General features: G+C 38.5%; 1 protein-coding gene across 5 annotated transcripts in view; it reads right to left on the bottom strand.

Moving 5' to 3' along the window:
* Positions 1 to 12,465: 12,465 nt before the first annotated feature.
* Positions 12,466 to 14,460, bottom strand: part of MTR (5-methyltetrahydrofolate-homocysteine methyltransferase) — a 51,137-nt gene continuing 49,142 nt past the window's right edge. For all 5 annotated transcript variants that reach the window (XM_071432626.1, XM_071432616.1, XM_071432637.1 and 2 more), the window contains 2 exons: positions 13,931 to 14,043; positions 12,466 to 13,798 (listed from right to left, as the gene is read on the bottom strand). In XM_071432626.1, coding sequence (XP_071288727.1) covers positions 13,706 to 13,798; positions 13,931 to 14,043 — 206 coding nt within the window. In that variant the 3' untranslated portion in view covers positions 12,466 to 13,705. The remainder of the gene's footprint in view (positions 13,799 to 13,930; positions 14,044 to 14,460) is intronic.

Genomic DNA, 14,460 nt, shown 5'->3' with positions numbered 1-14,460 from the left:
TTTCATGGGAGATTTAGTTCTTTTGCCCTTTTATTTGGGTGCCATTTATACCTTTCTCCCTTTGCTGCTACTGGGAAGAGGGTCAGGGAAGTGGTGTGAAATGACTGGGTTTCTACTATGCTCCAAAGTACAGTCTAGGGTGCCTTCCTCTTGTTTCTAGACAGTTATTCTGCATCTTAAATTCCTATGGTTTGTCTCCATGCCTGGGAGTTTTGGATTGCCCTTTGGTAAGTGAGCAGAGAGATATTTTGGGGTAGTAGTCCTTTAGTCTGGCCAAAAATAAGTACAATTAAGACAAAATAAGGAAAAAAGGGACAAGTTTTTGCCTAAAATTAAGTGTTGACAGAGACACCATCCCAGTTACAAGTTTCAGATTTTGACCATATTATGTCATTTCTCTATAGCACAACAGAGATTTCACTATGTGACTCTTGCAGAGTAATTGCAGACAAAAAGACTGATATCTTTCAGTAAATTAGTTGTGTTAGAAAATCCTTAGTATATCAGGACTTGGTGGCTTGTTGATCAGGCACTTACCGGAGTATAAAAAAAATAAAGGTCTGTCTTTCATTTCCTGTTTGATCCACAGGCTCTTGCCAGCCTTGCTCTGCAAGATGGGGAGGAGGAAGCAGACTCCTCTTTGACACAGCCTGGGAGACAAACCCCTGTCTCCAACCATAGCTGCACCAGGAAAGCAGCACTGGTCTTGGCAAAGCTTCTTTGTGCCATACAGAGCAAATTTCTTATGCTGTTGTGCAAAGCAGAGCCCTGCCCAGCTGGTGTTTGCTAAGTCACAAAAACATGATACAGCTATTTAAGACAAGGGTTACAGAGTCTTGTGCTGAACGTGGGAAGGATGTAGCTGTCCCCATTGAAATATGGCTGCTGCTAACATTTTGGCTCTTGTGAAAATCACTGTGCTCCTGCACTCTTCCATGGCCATATTTGGGCAGGACTTCATTTTAGATCTTATCAAGTCTTTCTTGCCACAAGAAAAGATTTTGCAAAACTGTCAAAACTTTTGTTTCTACATTTACTCCTTCAAATACTTCAGAGCTTCTGAAGGCTTTCATTTTCAGTGCTTAGAATAAGTGCAATGCAAGAAAGTGCCCAAAATACTTCTTTGCACAGCACTTCTTGCTTTTATAATTTATAGCCTGGCATGTGTATTTTTACTATGCTTTTTAATTCATAGTAATGCCATAACTTAAAACATGGTCCTTGGATGTCAGTGGTTCAACATGAATAAACAAACTTGAGCAATAAGAATCTAAGTTAATTATCCTTTTAGTCAAAGAAGAGTGCATGTCTGAACTGTGACTTTTCAGCCAGATGTCATTACCACTCTTTTCAAGTAAGCACTTCAGATTAGTTTGAACACCACCAGCAAACCAGGAGCATGAACACTGGCAGGGTAAGCTAGGTGTCCTGTCAGTAGCATTATACCTTCCACCTCAAAACATGATGGTTTCTTTTGCCCTTTCTCCCACATTTCTAACCTTAATTGCTGTGGAGTCAGGGCTGCCATTTAGCAAACTACTTGAGCTATGAGCTATGCATTAACATATATTTAAGATGACACTCCTACAAAATAAAAGGAGTCCTCACACCCTGCCCACCTTGTCTCTGCATCTCCCTTGAACATTCACAGTAAGCAGCTGGATAGTGAAACAAGACAGCGTTATTTAGGTGCTTTGGCTTCCCAGGCAGTGTGGGGAGAGGGTCAGAGCTGCAGGCACTGAGGTGGCTGAGGCACCTTCCTGCAGCCACGAGCACTGGAGCCAGCAGGGATGAGTGGGGAGGCTGGGGACGGGGCCAGGCAATGACAGCAGCAGCTCCCAGGCACGAACAGCACCAGTAGGTCACTGGCAGGCTTCCACTTAGAACAGCCCACTGTGCATTAGTGCAGTCTAAATAGGCATTTGGCAAGCCTCACAACACCTCACAGGAGAGCATCTCGCTCCTTAATGTCATCATTAGTTCTGCACTGAGCGCATCCCTTTTCAAGGAGGAAACAACAAAGAAAGGCACAATTCTTGACGCAACAGTGCAGAGAAGCCTCAAGAGTTGTGATTTCAGAGGACAGACCTTGCTGACAGCTCCACTGCTTTCTACAGGATTACTACAATACAGTGAAAAACAGAAAAAGGGGAGTCAAAGCAGTCAAAAAAGAATATAAATCTGAACCCAATCTGATCCAACTCAGTCCCATGTTAGGTATTAGAAGTAAATCTTGAAACTCCCAACAGTTTGTCTCCACTACTCAAGAATAAACTTCAAGTCAATCTTTCACAGAATTCCATTATAAGTCATGGTGTTGCAAAAGACACGTATATGCCCAGTTTTAAGAAAGAGAAAACATAAGTGATTTTAAACTGTGTGCAAAGAACCTACTAAACTACTATAGTAATGACATGCATGGGAATTAAAATACCCAGTCTCAAAACCAGAAGGTTTGGAAACAAAGGAACTCATATTGCATTTCTCTGAGGTAACTACTAAAATAATACAAAGGTGTACAGATAACACCATTCAAAGGGTATCTGTGAAAGTGTGTTAAAAAAGTGCTTATCTTCACAATTTTTCTATGGATATCTCAAAACCTTTATTTCCAGTCAGCTAGGAGGAGGTTCAAACTGTTTATCTGACTTCCACATGCATGGTACATGCATTTATTTTATTGCTTACACTCTGATGTGCTGATGCCCAGCAGCTTCTCAAATGTGTACCTGATAACACAGTGCTTCCTATAAATTTGTAATATTTATTACAACATCAAGAATGATGAAAGAAAAAAATATACAGTTGCTGTCAGCTCAAAGCAAATCTATTTGGTTGATGGAGGATAAGAATTCTTCAGTAAGAACCTTAATAAAAAGTTTATATTGTTTTTCCCATGTGAACAGCATCTCTTGGTAATTATCCATTCCTATATGGCACTTGGATCCTTTACATAATCAAAAGTTGTGAGACTAAGTTCCCACTCCAGAAGAAAAATTAATCACTTCACTTAACATTTCTGTGGCAGAAGAGGCTGGTGCTCTCCATTTCACATGCAACAAAGAGTATAATTGCCCACAAAGCATGTGAAGTGTGCTTAGCTTTACTCAAAAGGAATATTGTATAAAAGCTGTAAACTCTCAAGCTGAATATAGAATTCTCACTCTTTCTAAAGACTATTCATGCTGCTTCACACAAGCATTGATGATTAACTACACTGTGCTCCTCCAGCTCTCCTTTATGGAGCATAAGGCTGTGCTTGTAGGATGGCACACACCTGCTAAATACATATTTATGGAATGAAAACCAACCTGAGTGTTCGCTGTCCTTACCTCATGTGCTTACATATATACTGCCCAGTTATCTCTCTGGAAGAATGAAATATTTTATGCTTATACGTAATTTTTTCCAGCCAAAAGTTATTTCTTAAAACTATTGTGCCTTTGAAAATATAACAAGCTCAGCAATATTTTTTGTCTAATAATCTAACACCCACTGCTCACACATTCTAGAATTCAAAAAGGTATGTAGCAGATTTCAGATTTTGGGATCAGTAAGAATTTTGCTGGCTAATAAAGCACAACCTTGAGTACAGTATATTTGGCTTCTACAGAGTAACTGGGTAACTGTATTCAGCAACATTTCATTTTACTGGGAAAAGGCAGCATGGTTGCTCTCTACCAACAGAATATATTTTAAAGTCAGGCCAATTGCATTCTAAGATGGATCAGGTTTATATTATAAATTGGAGTTGAGCCAATCATTGAGTTTTGACAGAAGAATCAGAAGATTACAGGAACTATATTATCTACGGGTTTTCATTAAGGAGCCATATCCATGGGTTTTAAAAAACCATCTTGGAGCTCAAATTGGAACACAAATTACAGGCTGCTAAGTCATATCTCAAGTGCTCTGTTGCAAGGTTATCCAGCAGTCAATTCCCCAATCCTATAAGCAGTGGTATCTTCCACACTGTGCTGCACTAGTTGCTTCTACAGGGAATGCTTTCATGCACTATTGCAGCTACTCTGTGGCAACAGCTGGTTAAGAATCTCAAGAATTGAGAATAAAATTCACACAAACTATTAGAAGAAATTAATCTGCTTCGTGTGCTGACAATTTTCTACAGTAGCTTCACAGTAAATCAAGAGGTGACATATGGGAACTGGATTTCACTGATCCCTAGCCATCAGACAGGATGAGTCTACATCATTCTCCAAGTGCACACTTGGCTCTCCTCCCTGCATACATTTGGGCATAGGGCCATGCTGAAGCTGAGTGCACCAGAATCTTGATGCATCCTGCAGTCTACACTCAGCCCATCACCCCTTGCAGCAGTGTTGCAAGGCAAATGCTGACCCATTTGCACTCAACAGGCTGAAACAAAGTCTTATCATTCATAGATTCTTTTGTTTGTTTGCAGTTTTTTAATTGGCTGAAAGCAAAAATGCTGAGGTCTAAAACCAGGCTGACTCCTGTTCTTATCTCTGCCATCAGAGTGGTACCAAAAAATGTTAATCAATATAGGTATAGGTGTTTTATATAAGTTAATACTGGCTTGTCATTACCAGTAGCCATCTAGGAATGATTTTTTTTAAATACTCCCTTGCAAAGACAACTGTTACAGTTCCATGTATATTACATAAGTGCATGTGAAGAGTGTACCAGATAATGGAAATACTAACTGGACTCAAGTACCACAGACTAGCCTGGAGATTAGCATTTAAATTTACAGTTTTTTGCTGCTGGGTTCTCTGTGTTTGTTTTAGTTGGCTTGTTTGAATTTCTTAATCCAAGACTCACAACCGTTTAAATATGTACAAGTAGAGGCCCTAATGACTGCAGTCTTCAAAAATTAATTAAAAACATATCAGAACTTGTTGTGTTGTGAACTCTCCACCATATTTGCAGAACTAAACCCAGAAAGTGGCTCTTGTGGCTATGAAGGATGGAAATGTATCATCCAGTGACAGATTACGTTTCTTAATCCGAAACATTTTCCGATTTACATGGCTGTTTCCAGGGACTGACAAAGCAGAGTGTAACTAGAGGACCAGTCAGCTGTACTGGGTAGAACTAGCAAATGACCAAAACAAGTATACTTAAATAAAGTGCCTAAAAGTTCAATAGCAGAGTTGGACAAATCTCACATTTGATAACGTGGGATTTTCAGGACTTGAACAATAATCTGTGCAGGTACCTGCTGTCCTTCAATCATGGCCGTCACAGCATCAAGCTTAGGAGAGGTTCAAGTGTCTGGACAATGTTCTCAGGCATATGGTGTGATTCTTGGGGTGTCCTGCACAGGGTCAGGAGCTGGACTCAAAGATCCTGAAGGGTCCCTTCCAACTCAGTATATTCTATGATTCTATGATTAAATAATGGCTTTTACCCAATACCCATAAACAGGTGTACTCCTTACAGCAAGGGAAAATATCTCCCACCACAGATACTAAAAAGCTTGTAATGTTTGTGACATAAATATTTGAAGTGCTTCAGTTTTTGCTTCAGAGAAAATAGCCATGCAGCCACACCCACAAAATGTCTTATGGAAAACTTATTTTAGACACAAAACCAAAACCACTCACGTTTCTCCTTAAGCTAATTTTGCACTTTTCAGTCAAATTAATGTGAAGAAATACATTTAACTTTAGCAGCAGTCTCATGTTTAATTTCCTCAAATCCTGTCATTATTACCTTTGTAGTAAATTCAGTGATTCTTACCTGGGAAAGAGATAGGAGCAGCGTTCAGGCATTTCTTTTTCTAAGCAATCAGTGAATACACTGTTACAAGCTCTGGAATATCAGGCCTCCTTTGGTAAAAAGAAATCCCTGTAACCCAATTGTACAGAGATAAACATTTACATTGTTCACACACTTACTTGGTCCACCTAATTTCCCAGCACCCTCAACTCCTCAGTCAGCAGTTGGCTTAGGAAGATTCCCAGGTACAATAAAGCTGAGTGCAATGCATGGACTCTTTGCAAATGCATGGTGGCATTTCCTACAGAAGATATGAAAACTGCTAAGTATGACATCCAAGACACTTGGCAAATACACATGACTGAAAGAGAATTGTAATGGTCTAGAAGCCAAGTAAAAACTCCAGTGGCGAGACTGGAAGCAGCAGAGGCAGCAGAAATATGATGAATTAAAAAGAAAAAAGTTCCACAGAAGTATAGAGCAAATAAAAGTACCATAAGGAAATGAAAAAGCTCTCTCAGTTTACTTATAATCAAGGCATATTTTACTGACAGATCAAGAGACCACATGATAACATGTCTTATATAACATTAAGAATTTCACCTCATTACAGGCTTCATTTGAGCTACAAAAGCAAGAGATTTTGTATACTTCATGCTGACAGTTCTGGAGAGAAACCGCAATAATATTCTCAAATTTATTCAGATTGATTAGCAATAACCATACTGCAGCAGCTGCCTTGCCATTGCTCAGCACTTTGTGTGCACGAACAGCACGAAATATGTGACAGTACTGTGATTTTCCTGATATTTGTAGAGTTACACAACATGAAACATATATTTAAGGAGGAAGTTAAACTAAAAGGCAGTTCTTGTTTAAAAAATGGCCAAGTGAAACTCCAAGAGTACATAGAAAGTTAGTGCAATGTATGTTCACAACTATCAAAGACTCTGGAGTTCAAACTCTCATTAAACAATATTTTTTAAAAAATCACAAGATTTAAAAACACAAAAATATTTTTGGAGTATTTGCCAATCTTCATGTGCTGAACCAAGGCACTCTAACACCTTCCATCACTCAGAGTACGGAATAGAATCAATGCCCATGTTGCTGGTTCTGTTAGGCAATCTCCCTCAAGCTTCCCTGAGATGGATAGCTACCATTAATCACACTGGACTGGAAAGCTCATCTATTCCTGGCTTGATAGGGTAGCACTTTCTCTCAGGTAAGTGCTTCAGAATGAGAGTAGAAATTACTTTCATAGTCCCAGCCATCTATTTCAATGAAGCTGAGCACTGAAGGAGGTTTAACAGTACATCCTGTTAGTTCTCATGTATTTTCGACCGAATATTCTTTCCAGATTACTGCACTAGGACTGATCAAACTGGTGTTTTGGAGAGGTAGTAATTTCTCCTGACACTTTAATAGCAGCTGGGTCAGCACTAGAAAACCTGCTAAGAGGTGTTCTAGCTCACTTCAGCTCTCAAGCAATGAATATGACACCCAAAAGACAATGCTTGATCAAGAACTGAGAATAAAACAGCACCACAAAAAGTCCTCTCACTGATATTCACTCCCTCTTCCAGCATACTTGTAGCTTTGAGAAAATGCAAGATATTTGGTTCTGTTCACTAAGAAATAAAAAATGTATCAGTACTTGGGAACTTTTTGAGGAAAAGCAAGGATTTTATGGTTCAAGAACTTGAATCATTTATCTCCAGTGTGGTACTTTAAACTTTTGGACAAATAATCCTGCAAATGCACATAAACTTCAACAAAACCCATGTCAAATCCTTCTTGTGGAATAACCAGAAATTTGGACGCAATAGCGGGTTCCAGTTGAGGGAGACAGTGACACAGAAAGAGGCAAAGCATGCAATACAATGCCTAATGAAATACTGCTGATCCAACACTTCAAAGTCTAAAATCTTCATGTACCCCTAGCTGACTGCTCACTCCTGTCTTACAGCATTTTCAGCTAATGCTTATCTTTAGACAAGATGATAATTGGTGTACCTTGTACACTCCTACATCATGTTAAGTTTTTAATGTCTTTCTTAGTAGTCCTTATCACATGTACATCTGGTATTATAACAACTGAATCAAAACTTCTATTCCTTTCGCTGCCCTGAGAGGTGAGGAACAATATTTGGAAGAAATAAAAGCAATAAACCCAAGTGCTTACATTTATTTCCTAAATAAAGCACAAACAAAGTCATGCTTTTGTAAGTAGCAAATCCTTGACCACATGAGTAAAGTTGTTAAGTGGTGATAGTAAAATCTGGTCTTAGGGGCCTGAGAGAAACAATGTGTTTATGTGCTCTGCATTAGTATTCTGAAGCCATCTATTTGGTTACAGAAAAACTAAACAAGGCCAAAACTGTACCAGCAGATAATTAGTGTGAAGCCAGCCATTACAAATGACCGATTATGGAAAGAGGGCCTCGTGGAGCGCTTAGCAGGAGATCTCACGAGTAGCAGCTTCCTGAAATAAAAGCAGCTGAGTACAGATGAGCTTGAGACAGCAGCTGAAAACAGGCCCTGAGCAGGCAGGCAGGAGCACACGTTGTACTGATGCACCTGCAAAGGACAGTCTGCTAAAAGAGTCCTTTGGCCGTACAGGGCAGCGTTTCATCTCCCTGACTTGGTGTCCCACCGCTGCCCTCATCAACAGAGAGACAAACACAGCTGCTCTCACTAGGTCACAGCAGGAACAGAGGTACAGAAGGAGTCCACCAACCACAGAGAACTGACACCTTTTCTAGACCTCATATTTGCTCTCCACTTCTGAACCTCAACCTAGATTTCCAACTGATGGCCGGATCAAAAGGAATACAGTTGTCCACTTCCTGGGAAGAAGTTATTTGGCAAGAACCTTGATGAAATTCAACAAAACCTGAAAATAATATGTATTTTTAGTTAAAACCACAAACATATGGCATTCACAGGCCATTAGAGAACTCTGTCACATCTCCACATCTGTATTATGAAGCCAGAGAAGGGGAAACAAGTACAGATCAAGCATATAAAGAAGCAAAGTAAGAACAAAACATCCCCTAAAAGTTGCACTCCAATAGGAAAAATTTATCTTTTCAACACCTTGAGTAAGGAAAAAAATCCATTACACTTACACACCCAGAGCCATTTTATCTGCTAGACCGAAGGAATTCTTGGATCAAAATTGCACTGACACCTACCTATGTGCAGCTACAGAGCTGATGCAGAGTTTTAATTTTTGAAAACGGTGGAAAAAACTGGCTAGTTTGTTTTCATTTCTCCCAATATTTTTCCAGAGTCAAGGAATGCCAGTGTCACTGAAAATCCTTTCAGAAACAATCATGTAAGTAATGAATCCAACAACTTCAAAATGGGGGAAAGGGTGTTATGACATGGGCTATCCTTTTTTTTCAACAGCTTCTTACTTAACCCCAGAACAAGTTCACGACCTAATTATTATTTCCTCCTCCTTCTCCCATTCTAAATGTGCAAATACAACTCATCAATCCCAAGTATGCATTAGACTTATGAAAGCTCCTTAAAAATTATTCTCAAATTGCATTTCCTATACTTTGATGTATACATAAAAATGTTTCCCTTATTTTCATTTACTGCAATTACTAATATTGTGAATATCTTGGTTGTAAGAGACTTACATTCGCCATAACTTAATCTTTCAGTTCTTCCCTGAAGAACTGCCTGTTCTTCTGCAATTAAGTTACCCTCTGTGAATCCCACACTACTCTATCTTCTTTTGTCATATGTAGTACATGCATAGAAATTTCTGCAGCTAGTGCAGCAAACTTTCCAGTCTCATAAATCATTTTTATTAGCTATTTCTAGAAAGCAGTGATAAAGCCTTTTCAATCAAATTATAAGTGTTTTGTAACCTGAGTTTTTAGTCAAGATAAATTTTGCTTCATAAAATATTTAAGTCATCAGCTGCCTAAAGAATTTTAAAAGCGTTTGTTGTAACAGCAAGGCACAGATAAATTCTTTACTTCTTAGTAGTCCATACCATTAAAATACTTCCGTTGAAAATTACATTAGTTTTATTTAGTTTTACTAGCAGCTTATTATTAATTGTGGGCTTAAAACAGCATACTGACAAAGGATGCAATTAACACACATTTTGGTTTTGCTATCTAGATGAAAACCACCATGTAACTAAAGATGCAGTTAAAACACAGGGAATAGTGTATCCCATTGTGTGGCCTTCTCGTTAGTATTTTAGGAATGACTGACATACACAGTATAAGTCTCCCATAGGCAGAGCTATCAGCACCATTTATTAATATTATCCAATGTTTGCCAGGTGAAAAATCCTCTCTTTCTGGAACAGTAACTCGTTCAGACATAAAAGAAACTTTTTAAAAAGACTCCTACAGCTTCATTTTGGCAGAACCTACAGAGAACCCTGACATGCAGCTATAGAGGAGGACTGCTGGAAAAGGAGGAAGAGGAGGCCAATTTGACAGGAAGCTGGGACAGGAAAGACCATGAGCTAAGAACTAATATGGGGTCAGTTTGAGTTTCCACACTCCCTCCACATACTTCGTGCTCTTTCTGTAGGAAGGAACAGCAGAGACGACCCCACCCTGGCCTGGGATCATTCCCCTTTGCCTGATCAGGAGCTGTAGGCACAGGACACACCAGGGCAGTGAGGAAGAAAACGACGCCTTTCATCCCACAGTCATCACGGCAGCTTCAGGCCAGCAAGGATAATTATTAGCTTGCTTTTGCCATCCTGGCTGAAGCTGAATCTCAAACCCAAACCACCAAGTTTGGTAATCTCAGCTGAGGTCTTTGCACAGCTATTTACGTCAGGCATGCAGCATGGTCAGAAACTCACAATATTCAGCCATGCTGGTGTTATTAGAACAAACATGGGGGCAAACTCCACTGGGTTTTCAGTGCTGCCTTTAGCTGGACAGTTTACAAATGCTGGGTGAAAGCAGGGTGGATGTGTTTGCATTCTGCTCACAGTCCATCTTCATTTGAAAACTGGCACCTACAGAAGCCTGACAATCAAATGAAAGAACTTAGCAGCAGGGCTGAACAGGTTTTCCGTGACAAGACCATGATAAATTGAGGGCACAGGAATCCATTTCTCAGTGACTGAGAACATGTGCTACTGTTTCTCTAAGGGAACCACCCTCCTGAACTAATTAATGGATTATTTTCCATTTTTCTTTTCCTGTTCTTCATTTTAAGACCCTGAATCCACTTTTTCAAGGCATGCTCAGGTAAACCAGACAAAGATTTAAAAAGGTTTAATGACACCCAGTCACCATTACTAGTAAACAAATCCTTTTAGAAAAGGCAAGGCCCTCACAGGCCTCTCACTATTCCCCTCATTTTCTGGACATGACTTGTGTTTTAAGAAGCAGAAATTAATTGAAAGGGTGCATAACTTTCACACTGTTGAACAAGAAAGCAGAAGCTTCACAAAAAATGCAGAAATACTTGCAAAGAAAAAAAAAACACCTGAGTTTTAGGGATTTTTTTGAGACATGAACTGACCTTGATAGCACTCTCATGACAAAATAAGCTGCACTAGATTCTTCCCAGGAGTAACAGCAGCACTGAAACAGACCTGGTGATGAAAGGGCAGGTTTAAGGGTAGTATTCCCTCCTGACAGTCATAAAATTTATGTGCTTTGAAACTTAATCTCCAGGCTGCTGGCCTGACTTACAAGAAAAAAAAAAAACAGTATCCAAACTCTATTACTCACAAGAACTAAACCAGAGTAATTTACAATGCATTCTAAATTTTCCATCATCTCTTACATCTAGAAACTTTGTTAGTAGTATTTAGAAAAGCACTGCAAAAATATTTTATGCATTCTAAACTTGTCTTTCAAGTAAAACAGCCTTACCTGGTACAATTATGAGACTCTTTTGCTTCACAATTTAACTTAGTTCTGGAGACAAAAATGAAAATTTGTCTTACCCAAAATGTCAACTGACAATTTAAAATAACAAAGCTTTAAAGTAATTGTTCTTTATAAAAACATTTGCATAATAACAAGGAGTAATTATTCCAAACAGATTCTCCCAATGACAATTTTTTCAGGCAAACATGAAGGTTTTCTCAGTGTGTGATGCCATGTGTGAAGGGCTAAAGCAACTGCACTCCACTGAAACCCTCTGCTTGTACACCAGGTAACACCACCACTGTTAAACAGCAGGGACCTCCTGCTGCCAGCTGTACTCACTGAACTGGCTGCCACTGATTTCAGGAAAATAAATCAATAAACAAACCAAGCTGAGCAAGTCAAACTTTGACCCCATTCACACAATAAAATTTTCAGACTAATAAGGTACTCTGCTTCCAAATGTAAGAATATGGAAGAGTGCCGGAGAGGAGAGAGTCCAAGCATTAAAATGATCAGCAGAAGTGCAATTACCAAAAACACAGCAGAGAGGATTTCAATTTTCATATGCTGCATATTTCAGGAACAAATAATCTTTTATATTAAGAACATTTTACTTTATTTTTGGCAGTCTAAATGAGTGTTCTACTGAGAAACTGTTCCCACTACAAAAATCAGCTGCTCAGCAAGGACTTGTGACAAGTCCCTTGACATGGAGGGAGGCAGGGGGAGGGGAGATCCATTTAGAAATTATTTTTGTAAATCATTAAAGGATGAGCCATTCTAAAAGATTCAGTTAAGAACACACACAACTACTTTAAAAACCCCATAGCAGCCTCTGTAATTTCAGGTTCATGGTACAAGCACATATTAATTTTGACATTATCTGTTCAGATTGCTGCACACATTTTATTGTTGCCATTTAAAGAATTCTAATAGGATAACACCATCTTTATTAAACTGCTGATACAAGATGATTTTTTCAGCATAAAGTTAGATGAAGACATTACAAAAATTATGTAGCTATTAATAGACTGCAATAAACTATTAAAAGAACACCTTCCTTACAATATTGGTCTTTTGTTTACAATTAGAGACCAAAAAATGAGGGGGTTCTGTCCTAATATTTTACAAATTAGCATTTAAATAATACTTGAGACACTTTTCAGAAATTATTGAAAGCTATGAACGATTAGCACACTCAGTTAAATCTGAAGAATAGTCTACAATATTAGCTGTTACATATGACAGTACTATTTGCTTTTAAAATCCAGTTTTCTAGAAGGTTAAAATTTTGTAACAGTCAGCTCCAAGCTTTCTAGCTGTCTACAGCAGCAAATATGCTACTCTCATAATTTTCATGTACAAATGATTGTTTATGTATTAATTAAGCTTGACAACATTAACTGAAAGGTAGGAAGTGCCAGTACCCTTTATACAGAATAGACAGATTGTGACTTGCTGAAAGGAAGAGGAAGCACAGAGAAGACAACTCCATGGGCTCTGTCATCCCATTTCCCAATACAGATCTCTGATGCTACTCCAGAAGATTGTATTATTCTTATAGTTCTACCATTGAGAACAATGTGTATTCCCAAGCACAAGACTAAACACCGAGCAGATGATTTTTATAAAGGAGATCTGTTGTACTTCAGTTGTTCTTGATCACTCAGTATAAAACATTTTGTGACTTTGCAGAAGAATTGCATCATATTTCTGTCCCTGGACTTGCCAAAACACACTAAAATAACAGCAATCAAATTCTGTTCTATGCATATCCACAGCCATGGGAGAGAAATTCTTGCCCCTGATTTCAAAATCTTCCAGAGAAAAGGAAAGCTTTGCAGTTCCCCATCTCATCCTACATCTACTTTCTCTGCTAGAGTCTTTGTGAAAACATAAAAATAAATAAAAGTATGCTGCTGTGACTGAGAAACTAAATACATTCATGGTCCCAAGCCAAGGGCATCAGGCAGACTTGATTTGAAATATTAAGTTCCTTGATAAAAAATTTAAGACAATCAGACAAGCTACTGGGGTGGATGGAAGAAAGCTGTTTCCAGTGGGAAGAATTTTCTTGCTCCTTCTGGCAAACATGACCATCAAAAAAGGAAGTTCACCCACAAATATCACAGTTGTTCAGTATCATATCCCAAAATGGGTTCCAGCCACTTCTCCACCTCTGCCACAGACAAATTTTTTCTCAGTGCATAATCTTCAACCTGCAAAGGGATCACAAAATATGATGAAAATTTTGAAACGCCAGCTTTAAATGTTTACAAAATTTTTAAGACATCTGCTCATAAGATGATTTTGAATGCTCTAACACTGCTACAATTGATGGTGTTAGTTACCTGATCTTTACATATCTTGCCAACAGCAAAATATTTGGAATTGGGACTGGAAAAATAAAGGCCAGAAACTGCAGAAGCAGGTATCATTGCTAGTGATTCCGTTAGAACAATTCCTGAAAAAGAGAATGAGGATTTTATTATTCTTTGAATTAGGATTAAGCACAAATTCAGAGCCTTTTTTTATGCTGGGTGGCTTCAAGCAAACTCAAAAAAAACCAAGCAGCTTTCAGATGAAAGCTGAAACCAACCCCTTTTTCCACTTAATCATTAAGAAAACTTCAGAACTTTAAACATACCACAGACTTTCATTACCATTACTGTAGAGTAACTCCATGGTTTGAAGGAAAAAACTTGGACATTTTGGCAAATGAAGTTTTGAAGCACTGAAAATTATTTCTGGAATTGTAACAGTGAAGTAACAGTAAACAGTATCAGTGAACTACAGTAACAGTGTACAGTGAAACAGTGAAACATCTGACATGCAAAATGTAAGAGGAAAACAAATGGATTTAATCCCTTTTTAAAAATTA

This window comes from Agelaius tricolor, unplaced genomic scaffold, assembly GCF_023055355.1.
Source record: "Agelaius tricolor isolate 1412-34295 unplaced genomic scaffold, bAgeTri1.0.p SCAF_1, whole genome shotgun sequence".
In the NCBI taxonomy this organism is placed as follows: domain Eukaryota; kingdom Metazoa; phylum Chordata; class Aves; order Passeriformes; family Icteridae; genus Agelaius; species Agelaius tricolor.
This window is presented reverse-complemented; position numbering and strand designations above follow the sequence as displayed.